At 32.5% G+C, this 20,735-nt stretch overlaps 1 protein-coding gene across 1 annotated transcript; it reads left to right on the top strand.

Annotated features, from left to right (window-relative positions):
• Positions 1 to 6,432: 6,432 nt before the first annotated feature.
• Positions 6,433 to 8,476, top strand: LOC120208647 (protein IQ-DOMAIN 1-like). Its single transcript, XM_039207871.1, has 5 exons — positions 6,433 to 6,539; positions 6,629 to 6,883; positions 7,244 to 7,459; positions 7,545 to 7,658; positions 7,749 to 8,476. The coding sequence occupies exons 1-5, from the start codon at positions 6,471 to 6,473 to the stop codon at positions 8,412 to 8,414; spliced, it is 1,320 nt and encodes a 439-aa protein (XP_039063802.1). The 5' UTR covers positions 6,433 to 6,470; the 3' UTR covers positions 8,415 to 8,476.
• The last annotated feature ends 12,259 nt before the right edge of the window (positions 8,477 to 20,735 follow it).

A 20,735-nucleotide genomic window follows, 5' to 3' on the forward strand; every position in this document is an offset into this window, starting at 1 on the left:
GTTTAATGATCTAGTATATGGTTCATACGCATCTTATTTGGTTGGTGGTGCTTCTCCATAGACACCTCAATCTCCATCTAGATCACAGACATCGATGCCAATGTTTTCACAGTTTTCTCAATTTGTCTATGAGGGGTGGGATTGTTAGTAACACTCCTTCAGGGTCGTTATATTATACAGGCACTTCAACGTCATCTATGCCAAATGAAGAAAATGCCGATGATGATGATGATAGTGAAGATGAGGAGACTGAAGAGCAAGTTATACAAAGAAATCCTCAGCGAAATAGACAACCACCACCATGTGGAACTCATTCGAGAAGGCGACATCGGTGATCCAGTTGTATTTTAATGGTATTTAAATAGTTATATTTCAGAAATTTATGTAATTTTGTAATATTATTTAAATTTTTAATGGTTGTTACAACAATATTTTTAATGTTATTTTTATTCAAATTTAACATTAAATGTTTGTTAAATGTTTTTAAAATAAAAATTCAAATTGAACTTAATATTCCAATTGAAATTTAAAATTGTATTCGAAATTCAAAGTTATATTTGAATTATAGTTCACAGTACTTAAAATGAAATTAAATTACAATATCTTGTAAAAATTATTTAAAAAATAATTCCACAGTAACTTATTGAGCATAATTATAAAACATATACATTAAAACTCACGTGTTATAACCCCATTAATAAAGGCTCGTGTAGCAAGTCATTATATCCCCTTAACATTGAAGAGAAACATCACTCTTAAGGAGTTAATCACAAAAATTTCGTTAAAGATTCGTGTAGGAGGCCGGAGAAGACTATCTTCACTTCAGTATAGATTTCCTATTGAACTTTTTCCACTCATATATACATCATTTCATCTTTCCAACGATGATGATGTTTCTATGATTGTTGATGCTCATTTGGGAAGTTCACAATCTCTTATTGAAATGTATGCCACTTTTATTGAAATTCGTGCTTCTCGTGGTCTCTCATATTCGTCACTTTGGCATTGCATATCAAGTGATCAAGTTGATAGCTCGAAGCAACTGATCTGTAATGATTTCACATCATTAATGGCAAATCCAACGCCAGATGTCATGCCATCAAGTTCAATAGGAAGACATTCATCGGCAACTGCTTATGATCTCAACTCAGGTGGCTTCACCAATAATCCATATGGCAACATCTCTTTTACTTCAAGGGGTAGACGTTCATCTGCCACTATTTTTGACTTACAAATATAAATGCCATCGAGACGACAGTCTATTCACAACCCACATGATACAATGACCTTAAGTTCAAGGGGAGGACACACAAGAGGCAACTTATTTGACCTCAACATTGGATTATCTGAGGAACCCTCATCTCCACCAGAAGAACCTCTTCGGGAGCCAGGTGCAGATGGTGCTGAAACAAGATTATTCGTTGAACCTGACTCACCACAGTTTAACGTACACTCTGATGATGATAAGGATGTCGTTCCCATAAATACAACACCAGGTGAACTTCATGTACATATGTATGGGGTTGATTATGATGCAATGTACGAGCATGAATTTCCAGATCTCCCTAATATTGGCAACCATGGACTTCAGTCACCAATTAATGACGATGATTTATATATTGGAATAGAGTTTGCATCGAAAGAGGAAGCAATGATGGGAATAAAGAGTTACAATTTTCATAACTCAGTTCACTCCCTAGTTGATCGATCTACCACGGAGAAATATGTTTGCTACTATGTCCAACGTTATAATGGATGTAAGTGGATGGTTCGTGTATCAAAGAGGAAGATGAAGAACAACTTATGGGAACTAACCAGATACAACGGTCCTTATATGTGTTATGCAAGAGGTATAAACCAGGATCATCCCAACTTGGACTCCAACATTATTTGCCAAGCAATAATGCCCATTGTGAAGCAAAGCTCTCATATAGCTGTTGCAGTGTTAATTTCTACTATACAATCATAATATGGGTACACCGTCTCCTATAAAAAAGCTTGGTTGGCAAAAAAAATGTCATTGTCAAACTTCATGGTGAATGGGATTCCTCTTACAACGAGCTGCCCAGTTGGTTTCATGTTATGCAGAGACTTAATCCCGAGATAATTTTTGAGTTCGAAACTCAACATCATTACGTGAATGATCGAGTGGTTCGCGATCGCTGCCAATTCTACCGTGTCTTTTGGACTTACCCTCAGTGTATTAATGCAGTGAAGTACTCTAAACCATTTGTCTAAATTGATGGTACTTTCTTGTATGGGAAATACAAGCAAGTTTTATTATTAGTTATGGTCCAAGATGATAACCACAATATTCTTCCTGTTGTGTTTGCCCTCGTTCAAGGAGAAGACACTGAGTCTTGGGTTTTTTTCCTTAAAAATTTACGTTTACATGTTGTCACAAGGGAACACGTATGCATTATTTCAGACCGAGGAGCCGGGATAAAAGAAACAATGGACTCTTTGGGTCCAATGTGGAAACCTCCACATGTTCAACATCGTTATTGTGTCCGTCATATTGCTGCAAACTATTATGGAAAATACAAGAAGAATGATGAACGTCAGTTAATCGTGTGCATGGGTATGCTACTTTTTCCCAATTTTTCAATCATTTATGTATTACTTATTTATACTTCATATTAACTATTACATATTCCTAATGGCTTAGGTTATGAACTCTTACCTCAAAGGTTTGAGTCTATGTTACAAGAATTGTTTGGCAAAAATAAAAAGGGATGCGAGTACATTATGGATATCAGCAAAGAAATGTGGATAAATGCGTATGACGGGGGGTATCGTTATGGTCATATGACAACCAACTTGGCTAAAGCAATCAATTAAACCTTAAAAGGGGTGCGTCAAATGACTTATTTTCGTTTGGGTCAACTATTTGCAAAGCTCAGTGGACAAGCTCTTACTTGGATGCAGAACGAGCATATTTACCACCCAAGACTAGTAGCTGATTTACAGAAAAAAGTGGTTGCATCAAATGGGATGTTGGTTATAAATTTTTCTCGCACCCATGAATTATTTCGTGTAATCGAAATGACACGTCCTCTTCAAGGGATTGAAGCTAACTCTTTCAGAGTTAATCTGCAAGAAAGGTGGTGTGATTGTGGTTTCTTTCAAGCACTCAAATATCCATGCTCTCATGTCATTGTTGCTTGCTCACATTTGCATTTGGGCTACAAAAATTATGTTGATCCTGTATATCAACTTTCACAAGTATTCAAGGTATATGAATTTGAGTTTCCGCCCATATGTAACGAAAGAGACCCAGATGAGATTCAAACTTGTCTTACAATTGTACAAGATCCGTTGCTATTGAGGGATTCGGGTCATCCAAAATCCACTAGAATACATTGTGATATGGATATTCGGGAGAAGTCAACAGAACAAAAAAGATGTGGGCATTGCAAAAACATCGGGCACAATAGAAAAAAATGTCCAGCTCTATTATCATCACATAACCATTAACCCTTATGTAATTGCATTTTCTATTTCAATGAATGTTTTTGTTTCTAATATTTAAATGTAATTGCATTTTCTATAATTTCTCAATGTATGCACACCTAAATAAATTATATATTTTTTAAAATTAGTATTTAAAAATTATTTTATGATATTTGGTTAATATTATATAAATTATTTGTTATTGGTAATTTTTTAAAATGATTAATTATAATTATTGAATATAATAATTAATATTATTTATTATAAAAAATTATTATTAATTTTAAAATATTATAATAATTCCACCTTCTAATTAGAGAAAAAATATTAAATTAAACAAATTAAAAGTAAGAAAAAAACTTTATATATACGATGACACATATCATGTTTTGATTGGACGATTAAATTTATTAAATTAAATTAAAATTAAGACTAAATTGATAAAATAGGTAAGTATTGAATATTAAATGTTTAATTATACTAATTTTATTAACTGATGTATCAATATTTTCGTTAAATATTGACAGCAGATGACTTAATTGATAACATTTAAATAATTAAGTAATTTAATTGATAAAATTAATAGATTGATAATCAAAATAGAAAAAATAATAGATAAATAACCATACATGTAATATTATAATTTCATACGTTTTCCTAGAACTATAATACGATCAAAGCTGGTTTTCATCTATTGTTCCATTGTCCGAGAGTCGGGCACCGTATAGTTCCATCCGATTAATGTCGCGTGGAGTGGGTGAATGCCAAAGTCCTTGAAACATATAACACTTTAACTTAAATTCACTACACCTTTAACACACACTTAAAAAATACCTTCGATAATTTTTAAATTATAACCGAAACACTTTACATAATAAATTACTAATTTATAATAACAATAAACATTAAATCTTTATTAAAAACAAAAATCAGTGTGGCATCCACCTCAACAAAACCCCGTGAAAGCGTGTCCCCAAGGACGCCTTATCCGCATGGCATTCCAGTCAGCTAAAACCCAAGTAAAGCGTGTCCCCTGGATGCGTCTTTGTGCCACCTCAGCCGAAAAGGTGTTACATCGAGAAATATTGGTCAAACATTACTAAATCGAGCCTATTACGTTGAAACAATGTTAGTTGGGTCAAATCGCCCAAAGTCTTAGCCACTGAGCTAAGAAAGCTCTGTTATTAAATCACCACAACGTATATTTAATTTATACTCTATGACCACTACAAAACAAAATATTTTAATTAAAATAAGGACTAAAACTTAGGACTTCTCGTTAGGAAAAATTAGTGTTCAAACCATTAAGATAGTCTCTAAAATTAGTTATGTAAGATTAATTTTATATTTAATTTATATAATGTTTTAATTAAAGAGTGAATTATTTAAAAGTATAAATTTTTTTAGTATAAACTATATAAAAATATTAAATCATTAAAATTAAATCAAATTTTGAACTTAATAAATCCTCTATTAATTTAATATTAATTAAATAAATATAAATTTTAAATTATTTATGATAAAAATATTTTTTATATTTATTTAATTTTAAACTTATATTATATCATAAATAAATATTTTAAATTTAATTTTAAAAATAATTTAATATTAGCTTTCTAAAAATATATATTTAATTATTTTTATTCCAAAATAAAGTTAAAATAATTTAACTTTTAATTAAGTAATTTGATTTATAATGGGAATTTTTTTATATTTTAAATAATTTAATAATTTATTCTTTAATTATACAATTATATAAATTAAATATAAAATTGATGATATATGACTAATTTCTTGGACTAACTTAATGGTTAGACACTAATTTTTTTGGGGAGTCCTAGGTTTGAGTCCTAATTTTAATTAAAATATCCTTTTTTGTGTTGGTAATGGAATATAAATTAAATATACTTGGCGGTGGTTTAGTAACAATTAGCTCGTTTGCCCCAATGGCTAAGCCTTTGCTCCTACGTCCAGGAGGGTGTGGGTTCATTATATTGTTTATGCACAATTTTGTTGGTTTTATCTCATATGGTGGTGACATGTATCATCATCCTATTGATTAAATAAAAATAATAAAAACTTATTTGACTATTGATGTGAAAGTTTTAAAAATATTATAAAATTATCACATCAATTTTGTTGTTAAATTTTTAACAACAAAGTATTAAAATAAAACAAAAATTAAATTTAGGTATAATTTTAAAAAAATATTTAAGTTTAGATATTAAAACAGACCAAAACTAATAGTTTAAGTATTAAATACGTAGTTTATCCTTTATTTTATTTGGTTCAAATTTATCATTCTCTTCCTCTTCTTTTTTATGTTTTGTTAGATTTAAAAAAAAAAAAATTAAATGTCAAGTCAGACTTTTGGGTAACGGGAGTTAACGAACCGAGCGACCAAAGTATATTATATTGATAATGTAAGGGATCAAACCTAATTCTTTTCTGAATCGATTACCAAAATCAAATGGACAAAAAATATAAAGGACCAGTTGTATAGTTTACCTAAATATATAATTTAATTATATTCTAATTAAAATCTAAACTACATAATAATAATAGATTAATTATAGCTAGATCATTATAATTTTTTATATTTATTTAATAAAATTAATTTAATTAATAATGTGTATCAATTTATCATATTAATGATGCGTTTTATTTATTACATTAATAATATATTTTGATGCGCGACGCGTATTTTAGACTATTTTTGCAAATATGTTCATTTATTTTTTAAAAATTTCGAGGTTGTAGATTTATAGGATCATTAATGGCATAGAAGCATCGAAAGTTAAGATGGGGAGCGCGCTTTGCAATCAAATCCAAAAGCTAAAGGTCAAATGTATCCGTTAAACATTTATTAAAGTCAGTTTATTATTTTCGAATTTCGAAAATTCAAAACCCCTTTCATCTTCCCCCCATAAATTCCTCACTTACCATTCCTAAATCTCAAATCTCAATCACCATCTTCATCTGCGAATTCAACCCTTTTCTTCCATTTCCGTACAAAAATGGGTGCCTCTGGAAAATGGTTCTCTTCACTTTTAAATTTTAAATCGCTCACACATCCCTCTAATCAAGTAATTTCCCTCAACCCATTTTCTAGTTTCATTTTTTTTCCCGATTGGTTTTCATTTATTTATTTATTTATTTATTATTGGGTTTGTAGGGGAAGGTGGGAGGTAAGACAAAGAAGAAATGGAGGTTGTGGAGAAGCTCATCGGAAGGGTTGGGATCCTCCTCATCCAAGGGTCTCAAGTTGCGTCACGTGGCTGCTTCAGAGGCCTCCGATTCATCTTTGATGGTGGATGATGTGCTCGCTTCAGCTATGGCTACCATTGCTCGTGCTCAACCCAAAGATTTCAGAGCCGTAAAGCGAGAATGGGCCGCCGTTCGTATTCAGACTGCATTTCGAGCCCTGTTGGTATAACCCTCTTACTTTCTTAAGATCCGTTGGCTTCAATTATCATTTTATTCTATTCAGCATTCACTCTGCTAGTACTGTTACTGATGCAACATACATGGAAAGTTTGATTCGATTTAATTGTAAATAGGAGAGAACTTTTGGTGGAAATATTGGTAAACTGAGTTGTGAAAGTCTTTTAGGAAGAATTAGTTAATCTTTCGGTAATAGGCAATGTTTATCGTATCATGTTAACCAGTGCTCCAACATTGAATTTGATGTAAACTTGAGTTCATTTTGGTGAAAATTTGTTCATCTTTTGTTTCTCTTTTTCATGGTGGAGATTATAGTTTATTTAATAACATAATGAAATGCTATCAGGCAAGAAGAGCTCTAAGGGCCTTGAAAGCAGTAGTAAGGATTCAAGCTATATTCCGAGGCCGTCAAGTCCGAAAGCAAGCTGCTGTGACATTAAGGTGTATGCAGGCTTTGGTTCGAGTCCAAGCTCGAGTGAGAGCACAATGTGCTATACCGTGTGAAGGACAATCTATGCCTAATGAATACCGCAGAGATGCTGATCCAGCCAAACTAGCTGAGGTTAAACATAATCTATCATGCTTGCATATACAATTTTACTCTCTATTTGTGTAATAACAATATGCTGGCTGATAACAATTTTCAGGAAGGATGGTGCGACAGCACCAGAAGTTTAGAAGAATTAAGAGTGAAACAGCAAATGAGGCATGAAGGTGCAACAAAGAGGGAGAGAGCAATAGCATACTCTGTCTTAAACCAGGTAACATAGCTTCAAAGCCTCGGCACTTTTCGAATTTGCTTCGGTTAGGGCGAATTTTCATCTGTGATGAATATTTAATGATTTCTGCAGCATTCAAGATCATGTGCGAGTCCGAATGGGAGGGTGACTGGCAAGAATCAAAGGCTAGACCGGAATAGCCCCAATTGGAATTGGCTTGATCGTTGGATGGCAACCAAGCCTTGGGAAACCAGGACAGTGGATGATAACAATTTTAGTTTTCACTCCGGCTGTTTTGAACACGAGTCCCTGAAGGTGAAAAGGAACAGTGTTACAACCAGAATTCTTGTTAGGCCTCCTGCGTCCATTCATACATCGGGTTCACTGTCAGCCCCGAGTTCGGGGTCCTTCTATGACGAGAGGTCAACATCTACCTCATCTGCGTCGGTATCTCCAACTACATTGTCTAGCAACACTCCGGTTGCAGGCACATTACAAGATAATCATACTAAAAAACCAAGCTACATGAACCCCACAGAGTCTATCAAAGCTAAACAGAAGACGTTCAGCCTTTCTCCGGATATGCGGAGGAGACATGTGTTTGATGATGATCTACAATGTTTTCACAAGAAATTGATGACACTTTCTTGCGAGGACGACACGAGAAGCAGTGCTGATTCAAATCCATCGCTAAATTTCTCAAGAGAGTTGCGGGGGACAAGACATATGGGTAGACAAGAAGATTGCCAGAGGAATCAATGGCGTGGAAGAAGACGACAAGGAAATTCTTTTATGTAATATATATATGTGTATCCTGCAAATGACTTTTTTGCAGTGTTATGTAACTGAAACAAGTTCAAGAAAAGCCTTTAATGTTATAAACAGGGTTGGTTGAAGTAATACATAGCTTGATATCGTTTAAGCAAACCTCGAGTCTAAAGTTGTGTATAAGCAAAAAATTCTTGTCAGGAGACTCAACAAAACTAAGTATACTTTGTGAGTCAATTCGGATTAATCAGGATAAAACCCTGAAACGGGAGTACAACTAGAAAAAGAAAAATCTTCAATGTCGGATTTCTGCCATTGATTGGCAAAACCAATTCAACACTTTTCTTTAGCTCCAAAAACCCACCAACTCCATGCAATGTCGATAAAACCTTAAAATGTGTGTATGCAATGAGCAAAACCAAACGACTTTACTGAAAGAGCAATGAATCACAAAAAGTTTGACAAACTCAACTGACTTTAATTTTATTGCCGGTTGTTGTCAATTTTATTTTTGCTCATCAAATTTATAGCTTGTAACACCCCAACCCGTATCCAACCCGGATACGAATCTGAGGTGTTACATTGACTTTTCAAATCATTTACTTTTACTAGATAACTGAAAACTTAATTTTCAAGTTTAAAATAAAACCAAATAATTTATATTAAATACAATCATATGTTTTTACAAAACCTATCAAAGCATATATGATTCAAATCTTTAATTACATGCCAACTACATTCTGTAAAACAAAGTACATACGATTCAATTCTGACCCTCGACTCTGGCATGCCAATTATACCCTCATCTCTCATATCACATACTATGGAGTTTACCATTTATATTATTGGTTATATCTTATTTCACAGATACAAATAATCACGTAGGTTATGACACGTAGGTTATGACACATAGCTTATATCTTATGTTCATGTAATCACGTAAATCTTATCACATAGCTTATTTCTTGTTCTCATATGTTCACATAGATCATATATCCCATAGAATAACATGTATTACATAGCTTATGTATAACAATGCATATAACATATAAACTTATGCATGTACTCATGTACCCATTTTCATATAGTCTCTTAGATCAATGCCATATAGCTTATTTTACAGTTTCACCTAATCACTTATGTTATATCACATCACTTATATCATAGTTTCATATATTTACTTAGTTCAGTTTTACCTAGCTTGTCACAAGTTTCCCCTACTCATCCATATAATCATATACCATAGTAATATGCACTCACCTTGGCCTCACCAGTCAAAGCAACACTTATAACTTTTATCTCGTTGACTCATCTGGTACTTGCTTTCGTTCGATATCTACAAAAATACATATAATCGATATGAATGTCTTAATTCGAATAACTTATAATCAATTCTTATTATCATAAGCTAACCAAAGCATCCATATGAATAGTATCGGTATCCAAAGTACAGTACCGATACTTCCTTACTGTGGTATCAATACTGTTGAACTATATTTTGATATAACAATTAAGGCAAAATATTTTTGGACTTGAATTGAATTTATTCAAAGTTTTTCAAAGTTTTCAAAAATAATTCAAAGTCCTTAAAGCTTGAAATTGAGCATAAAATGTTTTTTCTGGATAAGTAGTATCGATAATGATTTTACATTATCGATACCAAATGAACAATACCAATACTGTTCTTATGGTACCGATACCAAAGGTAAGGAAAGTATCGATACTCACTAGGTAGTACCGATACTACCAGCATTGCTCAAATTCCAGAATGCAAAAATGGTACCGATACCCAAAGGGGTACCGATACCCAAAGGGGTACCGATACTACTCTGTATAGTAGTATCGACACCATAGGCACAGTATCGATACCATTAGGCCTCAACGACTAGTAACAGCAGTTGATTTAAATATAACAAAAGGTAGTACCGATACTCCCTTTAGGAGTACCGATACCCTATGTTCTGGGCATCTTTATTTTGCACGAAAATTGATCCCCAATGGCTCCAAAATAGCTCCAACGGCTAAAAATGGCCACAACAACATTCCAACATATAAAATACAAGTTGTGGTCACTTGAAGAAGATTTAGAACACATATCCAAGCAATCAAACATAAGAGAAGAGTTTTCCAATCTATTTTTTATCTCTATTGTAAATATTTGTTCTTGTGAGCTAAATTCTTGTAAACATCTTCCTTTTTAGATGTTTTATTTGTTTACATTCTTTTTCCTTGTAAAGGGTTTTTGGTTCTAGTTGAGTTTGTTTAAAGATAGGGAGTGTTGTAAAGGTTATCTCTTTATCCTTGAAAAAAAAACAAATTAGTGAATTTGTTAGAAAATTCTTAGTGAGGAGCTAAGGTAGTGGATGTAGACTTGGTTGATAAGTCGAACCACTATAAATCATTGTGTTCGTTGTCTTATATTTTTCTCTCCTTACTCCCTAAACACATTTTTATCAATTAACACCCTTTTCACATTTTCGGTTGTTCAATTGAGCCTCTTCATAATCCTAACAAATACTACACTTCAGTATCGATACCCTCTAGACATTCTGGAATTCGAATCTAAAAATGGTATCGATACTTAAACATTGATATCGATACCCCTGATATCGATACTACTAATTCGGTATCAATACTGTTTGAAGGATTTATCCATTTTTACCTTATGGTATCGATACTGTTCATCCAGTATCGATACCCATACCCAATATCACCTATATTTACTTTGGAGTATCGTATTATTCATCCAGTACTGATACCCCTTGCCCAGAATTTATTCATTTAACCCGAAAATTTCCAAAACTTTGCTAACTTCCTCACTTTACTCTTCTTTAAAGCCTTTAAACTCAACTACACTTACTCAAATCAACTTATATCATTGGATGGACATTCTGTAGTTGACGTGTTCCAGTGTGTTGATTGAGTTCCTGTATCACTGTTTGACCACAGCTACTAGTACCACCAGGTACTCCTGATATTTCAGTAGTGACTGCCTCATCAGAATGTTCTTCCTTATTATTCGGTTGGTCCGAATGCTGATTAACATGGCCACTACCATTAACATGCTTCTACACTGCCCTCATAGGCTCATAGCCTTGGGACTCACCCCTCAGGGTTCCATGAAGATCCATACTTCTGCCACCTTGCATGTTTGCAAGCTGCTTGACATTTGAGACGATTTCAAACTTCTGAGGGTAACACATGTTTTTATTAGAACGATTCGAGATACTATTTCTTTCTTCAAAGGGAAATACTCATTCGTTGAACACCACATGCCTCGATATATAAACTCGACCATTACGAGCTAAGCATTGATATCCTTTCTGTTGTGGGCTAATACCCGAATATGTGTAAGGTTGTGATAAAAAATCCAGCTTGTGTTTCTGAAATGGTTGAAGATAGGGAAAACAAAGACACCCAAAAACTTTAAGTGTTTTGTAGTCTGATTGCTTTCCATACAACTTCTCATAAGGAGAAAGTCCTTGCAACACTTTTGTTGGCAGTTTGTTAATGAGGATAACTGCGGTAACAATGTAATAAGACTAAAATTGTATGGGCATCGAGGCTTGAGATAAGAGAACACGTGTCAATTCAACTAGATGTCGATGTCTTCGCTCAACCATACCATTTTGCTCAGATGTATGAGGGCATGTCAATCGATGAACAATGCCAGATTTGGCCAAAACAACAGTAAAGGTTCAAAACTCCCCACCCCAGTCACTTTTGACTGCTTTGATAGAAAGTCCAAACTGTGTGTGCACCATTTTCTAAAATAGCTGAAAAGCTACAATGGCTTGAGACTTTGTGCGAAGCAAATAAAGCCATGTGTGCCAAGAAAAAACATCAACAAACGATATGTAATATCGAAAACCATTTGATAAAACATGAGGAGGTCTCCATAAATCAGCGTGAACAAGCGAAAATGGATAATTGTATTTAGTAGTGGATTGAACAAATGGTAGTTTGTGACTCTTGCCTATATGAGAGGCAGAACAAACTTTGTTTACATCAAAGGAAAGCTTTACATCAACAAGTTTTGCTATTTTATTCAAAGTTTCAAAAGAAGGATAATCCAATCGCCTATCCATAAATCATCAACTGGCAAAGACTTCAAAGCAATATTGACATCTCCCTTCACTGCTGCATAGTTTTTCACAAAGAAATATAAGCCATCTGTTTCTTCACCACTCAACAAGACTTGTCCAGTTGCCTCATCACGCATATAACATTTCTTGGCATGGAACTCAAGGAAAACACTATTATCCCTAGCAAGCTTAGAGATCGAGATAAGGTTTTTGGTTATTTGAGGGACATGTAACAAGTCATTTAGTAATAGCACACGAGAAGCAGAAGGCATAACTGATTTGCCAACCTTATCAATATCAAGTGATACTCCATTACCTACAATAAGCTTACCTGGTCCACGAAATTCAGATTGACTCATCATATTAGACGCATCAGGGGTGATATGATGTGTGGCCCCCGAGTCCACCACCCATCGATCAGCAGCTATAGTAACCACATTTGCCTATGGCTAAGTATTAGAAGAAGTATCCAAACATCCTTTACAACAACATTCACAACTTTGACTTCCTTTTCTAGAAGTATAACACATATTCACTGGACCTTCTTTGGATGAACCATAACTGTCAGTTGTCACACAGGTGAATTCTTCATCATATCGATGTTAGCATTGGTCAACTAGGTGGCCAAGTTTGCCACAGAGCTGACACTGCAACCTAGTTCACCCACGCTCCTTCCACTATTCCTCATACCAGATCCATTAGCAGAACGGTTTAACTTGGAATTTTAAGGATTGAAAGCATTATAAGACCCACGACCCATACTACCATGAGCAAGATTTGCACTGATAGGCAGTAGATCAATTTGTTCATCAAATCCAGCCAATTGTGACTCAGCATCCATTAGCATTGTGTAAATGCTATCTAGTGACAATGGTTTTTTTTTATGGTTGTTATAACTTCCATGAATGGCTGGTATTCACGTGGAAAACCTTTCAAGATTGTAACAATATGCTCAACATGGGAAATAACACTCCCACAAGAAGCAAGTGCATCACACACCTCTTTCACTCGTGTAAGATATGTGCGCATGTTGTCCTGCCTTTCTTTAACGAGTGAAGTTTGTAATGTAGATTCATTAATGCTATTGTAGATCTGTTTGCAAAGAATTGCAATACTGTTTTCCAAACCTCCACAACTGTTTCTGCTCCTACGAACTGAGGAAGAAGATGAGGGTTGATGATCGATAACAACCAAGAAGCAACATCACTATCTTGTGTAACAAAGTCTTCATAGCTTTCATTATTGCATTCCTCACCATCATCATCAAGCACAGTCTCTGGTGGAGGTATCATGGCTCCAGTTAAGAGTCGTTCAAGACGGTTACTCCAAATTGTCAACAAGATCTGCTGCTTCCATAATAAGAAATTTGTCTTATCAAGGATAATGTTGACCTTCTTGTTCGAGAAACTCTTCGCAATTCCAAGCGTAAGATCCATAGTAAGAGGAAGACTTCAAGAATGAACCAAGCAGTAGAAAGAAACTTCTCGAATTCACCCAGAACCACCGACGATTGATAGCATTTTGAGTTACTGCTTCTTTAACAAAATATGAGTATATTCATTAATGAAATGAGTGATGAATACAAGCTATACATCAACAAGCTATTAATACATAGCTTTACAAGCAGATACTACTAACAACCTACTAACAACCAAGCTAACCACCTTCAACAGCTAACAAACTCTTAACTGCTGCTGACTCAGCTAACTGCCGCTGACTCAGCTAACTGCCGCTTACTCGCTTACATGCATATGCTGCATACACCTCTAATACAAGAAAGCTTCCACGGTAAACCATCTGCCATTGCATGTTGGTACTAAATTCCGGCAATACCCTCTGACTTACTCCGGTTTGCGTGTAAGTATGTAATTTATACATATTGTAGCTTCAGTGTAGCGTGTACCTTCTGGTGATCCACAGTCCAAGCTAATGAGCCCTGAAAAATATAAACATAAGTTGTTTATTCTGATTCAAATTAATATATATAGACGCACAAAATCATCGAAGATTCAAATAATCGAACTTGATTGATCCTGAGCATGAATCACAAGTATTGCCAGAGCAAAGCTGCTAGCAAGATCAAGGATGATACCTTTTATCATATCCATCACACAAATTCCCGATAGAATGAAGGATCAAATCTATTTGTCGAGGTTTATATATATATATATATATACTTTGTACGTTAATTTGGAAATTGATTAAAAGATGAACAGGTTAACAAATATAATTTGTGTTTGTAAGTTGAAATTAACAAATGACATTGGATTGCAATTAACTGCAAGCCCTCTATAACAACTTGAAAATATTTTATAAAATTGACTTTGGTAATTGTGAATTAATATTTTAAATCAATTTAACTAATGGAAAACATCTTTCAACTAGTCTGTTTTATATTTTTCAATTAATTAATTAAAAGAATGATGAAATTTTATATATATAAATTATCATTTAATAAAGAATTGATTTATATTTGAAATATGAAGTTAGTAAAATGAGACATATCTCTTAAATTATTATATTTAAATATGGTAGTACTTTTTTTTTTGGGTAAGTTGTAATTAACAAATGCATTGAATTACAGTTAAGTAAACGTCTTGTATAACAACTTGCAAACCTTTTATAAGATAAACTTTATTTTTTTCCCTCCCGTTTGCAGGTTTCGTCTTAACTAATTCAGACTTACTCGCGTTGCATATCTGTCTTTGTTGGGTGAGTCTCCCAACAGAGATTTTTTGCATGCACAATAACTCGAATTCGAGACCTTGCTTAAGCAATATCAAACTGTTTACCACTTGAACCAACCCCTGTTAATTTTTATAAGATAGACTCTGAGAATTGTGTAATAATATTTTTATAAACATAATATTTAATTAATGAAAACCATATTTCAATTAGTTTGTTTAATATTTTTCAATTAGTTAGTGAAAATAATGATGAAATTTTATATGTATAAATTGTCAAATTACCAACAAATATAATATTTTGAAAAGTTTAACAACTAGTATTTTTCGTTGAAGGAATTTTTAACGAGGCAAAAGGCGATATGATCTGTTCCTTTTTCTATTAATAAGAAAGAATTTACTGAGGAAAAATAAATAAATATTTTCAAGTTTGATAAAATGGAGAAATGGGTACATTTTCTGGTGTGTTACAATAGTAATTTAATAAAGAAGTGAAAATCTTATATTAGTATATGATGTTATAAGTAAATGATTCATCTCTTAAATTATATTTAAAAATTAAACAATGATAAAAAAATCCTCAACATTTATTAATTTAACTGTCTTTAATATATTTAATTTAAATCATAAGATTTTATTTATTAGACTTACACAAGTACCATTAGAACTATTCTCATAGAAAAGTTTAGGGTATTTGGGCTCTGGTAAATCATTTTTCCCCGAATAAATCAATTTATCTAAATCATTTTAGTTTTAAATTAGGCTATCATACAATAAAACTATTCTTTTGGTCATTATGATAAACAATGCTTGAAAAAGACTAACAAAAAATGAATACCAAAGGAGGAGGTACTTTATTGTAGTAAGGAAGCTAAAGTGTGGACGATGCTCAGTCAATAGAGAAGAGGTAGATGATCGTAGTAAATAGAGACGGACTTTATACACCGTCATATTTGCAAAGTAAACATGAAAAATAGAATCGTAAGTACATTTCTAAACAACGGTGAAAAACCTCAATTTAAATATGATAAGAGTCTCCAAAACTAAATATTGACAGGGGTCGAAATATTATATTATTTTAAAAATATAAAGACTTATTAAGTATTTAAATTCAAAATTTAGCATGAACTAAGTAACCTTAGTGATTAACTTAGTGATTAAGGGATTGTTGTTATCATTGAGGTCTCAGTTCGAACACTACTCATGTGGGGTATGAGCGTTCATTGTTAAATAATTGAGAGTCTTTGTACATATATTACATTGTATTCACCCTAGATTTATAAAAAAAGGAAAAAAACTCAAAATTCACAAGATTACACTTAATTTGTGTAATATTAAGACTTACAACGACCTAAATTGTTATTAGACCAAAAATTTTGAGAACACAAGTCATCCTTCTTTAACTCAGTCCTACTTGATTAAATATTTGATAAATTTTTATATTTTTTAATTTAAATATTTATTTTTACATGAACCAAAATATTATACCAAAATTATATCAAATATATAAATTTAACAGGGGCCGGGCTCCTTTGGTCCCTCACTATGCTCCGCCCTGATAAGAGTGCTAAAATTTTATCATAAATCCATTAATTTAATTTATCATAATTTCATTTAGAATCTCATGAACACTCATGAAAGGAGAATGTAAAGCAATAAAGTGACCGTACTTTGATAAGCTATCGACAACAACCATAATAATTTATATACCCCATTATGAAGTCCATGGCAATACCTTCAACAACAAAAGAAGGTAGAGGAAGGGGTTGAAGTAATCGATGACCGATCCACCTTACGTCTTGGATAGACAAAACATATACAAAGCACATAATTACGTTTACTCGAATATAGAACATCACTCATCGTTAAAGACTAAAGTCTATACCAAAAACGCTATAAATTTTATGATATGTTAATTGTGTTAGTCAAAACATTAATTTGAGAAATAAAAAGTAAAATAATAATAAAAATAAACGAATATTATTGAATTGAATGAGCAAAAAAAGTACATAATTAAAATTAAAGAAAATAATTGTTTACTCGTATATAGACATATAATCATATGAGTAGAGTTGAGACATTTTTACACAGTTTTTTTAAGACATATTCGACTGCTCCTATGATATTGAAAAAACGTTAGTTAACTGTCTCACAAGATTCAACAACAAGATGAGACTGCAACAACACAGCTACAGTGATCAACAAACTGTAACTTTACCTTTTTTAATCACCATAATTGTCTGAAAGATGAGAAATTTTTTGAGTGTTTCTAACATTGTATGCTTATACAATTTAAATAAGAAATTCAAGTTAGAAAATTATTGGGAAATATAAATATTGGAGCAGTAAATATCCGTCATTAATGCATGATATTCTCGACCGAAAATTAAAGAAATATTAATGCATAATATTATCATCATGTAAATTAAGGTAACAATTAACTAAAATAATGTATGAATTAAAGAGTAATTTAATTTAATTTAATTTAATTTTTCTCTTTTTAATGTCTGAATTAATGCATAATAAATATTTCCGTATTGGAAAAAACATATGCATGCCACTATGAGGATCTTTAATTTTGCTTTATTTAATATTTGAATTAATGCGTTATAAATATTTTCGTATTGGAAAAAAAATCCACATAGCTCTCTAAGGGCATGATCAATCATGACATTTAAGATCACCTACATCGTGCAGCACATTTGTATATCATCAATGTGGATATAAATTTTTCAGTTTCCTCAAGTATCAATTTCTCATTTATTACACAATCATTTTGAATATATAATATACTGTAGAATATAAAATTATAATTTTATGATTCGAACCTCCATATTTTCTCTTTGCAAATATATCTCAAACTTTTCTAAAATTTCATTTTTTTCCAACAAATTGTATTTGCGACACGACTAAATAACTGAAGGCTTGATTATCACAATTTAAAATTCATTTTTTAACCAAAGGTTTGATTATAAATTAATTTTTAATCTAATTTAATGGTTAAATATTTAAATATTTTTGTAAAATATTTTAGGTTGAAATCCCAATCTAATCAATTTTTTTTTATTAATGTAATCAAATTCATTTATTTTATGACGTTAGTTTTAAATATACTTTAGCAGAACTCGTATAAATGTTAAGTCGGGTGGTTGAGTGTTTGACTCTCTTATCAGATTGCCAGGTTCTAATCAAATCATGGTTACCCTTTTATGAAATTTTCCTTAATTTGGTCTGGTTTTATTACTTAAATATTTATAAATTAATTCACAATCTCAAATTGAATTATTACCCAGTCCGCAAGTAAATCAAATTTTAAGCTTACCATAACTATTGGTTTACTAAGGTTAGGGTTTCTAGAGTTGTAATATAAATAAACATCTACGTTTGATAGAGTTGCACGAACTCTAGTGACTTCAGGTCTCTCCGGTTCAAACACAAAAAATATCATGGATACGAACATTTAATGTCAAAGAGTTGAGAGTGTTGAGTTACATGGTATTAAAATTCTACACTAGTCTCCAAACGCTTAAACTTTCTAGCCTCAAACTTCGGAAATTATTCATACATTTTTCTCTAAACGGTGGTCCAACATAGCTTGATATTGATGCTCCAAAGTCCAAACCTTAAATCCTATAATTAATATTGCACGGTCTTCAGAATGGACAAGCAATGCCGCCGCCAGTTTCCGATCATACCGGAAGTCCCCGAGATCCAAAGTCCAAACCTTAAATCCTATAATTATTATTGCACGGTCGTCAGAAACGAGCAAGCAGTGCCGCTTCCAGTTTCCAATCATACCGGAAGTTCCCGAGATCGTAAACTTGTTGTAGTGGTGGAACATCTTAATCTACACAGTCAGTGGTTTATTAACTTGAAGAACTACCTTGTATCGTCAGAGTTCAATGTTTTGAAGATACATGTGATGTGTCATTTGATATATATTTTCTGAATTATTTTCTTCTTTATCGTGTTTACAATAATGTTTATGAATACCGATTGATTAATTCAATTTCCTTTTGTTTTTGCTTTTACAGAGAAACAAGCATTCGATTCTGGCAAGCCTAGGAGACATAGCTACATATATAGTTACTCGAACTTAAATTCTTTAGTGAAAACAATATTCCCTTTTATTACCGAGATTACTCAATAAAGTTTAATTTAGTACGGTTGATGTTTAATATTTGTGTCGCAACCGTCTTTCGGGTTGAGCCAGGAACTGGGCTTCGATTTGAATAAATGGGTTAGAGCCGCCACCAATCATTTAAAAAAATATTTAGGTTGATCAGACACCAACTTACCTGATCTACGTTTACCAGAAATATGTCGGATTCGGGAGTCGGTTACAGTCAAGGAAGGATTAACACCCATGTACTGCCCTTTCGGTACTAATTTAATTTTCAGTTGTCTTAATTAAGAAAATTACAAGTTAAATTAAAAAGTAAATATTTGATCCAAATTACTTACCTTTAATCGATTTAAAATATCCCTAAAAAAGGTCATAAAGAGATTAGATTATAAAATAAAATATGAAGTGATTAAAAGAAGAAGAAGAAATAACGAAAATTAAATTCTAATATTTTAAATAAATGAAGGAGAAGAGATACATAGGTACATACATACCGAGAAGAAAAAAAATGAATATACATAAAATTAATAGAACGAATTATCTAAAATAAATAGAACAATTTAAATAAAAGAATAGATAGCACATGTTAAAAACACAAAGTAATGAAGAAAGGGATAAAAAAGAAAAATTAATTAAATTACGATAAAAATAAAATGTCAATCATAAGATTAAATATAAACAAAGATAAAAATAATCAAATAAAAATAAAAATAAAAGAAATAAAAAAATAAAAAAAAATGTCGGTCAAGATCACATGTAGTGGTTCTTTTAAAAACAACCAAATGAAAATATTTAATTAATAAAGAAAGGACCAAATTGAAAATTAAGATAAAATGAGTGGTGAATTTAAGAAAAAAATCGAAACTAAAATTAAATTGAAAGCACAAAATGGGTTTTAAAAATAATTGAGGGACTAGTTCTGTGATTAGACCCTGTCCACGAAAAAACATGCGGATCCTAGGGTGAAATGGTCGGGTTTCGGGTTGGCTATAAAGCCCAAATTTTACAAACAAAATTCATTTTCCCTCCCCCAAATCGATCAAAACCCCTTTCTTTATTTTCTCTGAAAATGTTCATCGTGTTCTTCATTTTATGAAGAACACTCCACCGGAATTCATACGAACCAAGATTCCGGCCGTGCGCTGCCTCGCCGGCCGCCGTGGACTTTCGTCGGTCGTCGTTCATCGGCGGCAAAACTAAACCTTTTTTACACCATTCGAAAGCTTTTGTTCTCCTCTTTCCAAATCCCCGATTTGTTTTCACAAAAGAGCCTCGTAGAGAACTAGATCTGATAAAGATCTTTCGGAAAAAATAAAACAAGATAAACGCCATACAACCACATGCAAATGAACCGAAAAAGAAAGGAAGTACATTTTTTATTTCACCCTAAACATTTTTTTCCAACTTAGGGCGCCCTTTCAGGTTTTCACCCTAAGCGGAATATTTTTTAACTGTA

The sequence above is a fragment of the Hibiscus syriacus genome, unplaced genomic scaffold (genome assembly GCF_006381635.1).
Source record: "Hibiscus syriacus cultivar Baekdansim isolate YM2019G1 unplaced genomic scaffold, ASM638163v2 tig00000541_pilon, whole genome shotgun sequence".
Taxonomy (NCBI): Eukaryota; Viridiplantae; Streptophyta; class Magnoliopsida; order Malvales; family Malvaceae; genus Hibiscus; species Hibiscus syriacus.

Excerpts from the sequence above, each read along its gene's own strand:
- LOC120208647 (XM_039207871.1), top strand. The coding sequence starts at position 6,471 with ATGGGTGCCTCTGGAAAATGGTTCTCTTCACTTTTAAATTTTAAATCG. Across the intron at positions 6,540-6,628 it reads TCACACATCCCTCTAATCAA|GGGAAGGTGGGAGGTAAGAC; the intron begins GTAATTTCCCTC and ends TTGGGTTTGTAG. Across the intron at positions 7,460-7,544 it reads ATCCAGCCAAACTAGCTGAG|GAAGGATGGTGCGACAGCAC; the intron begins GTTAAACATAAT and ends AACAATTTTCAG.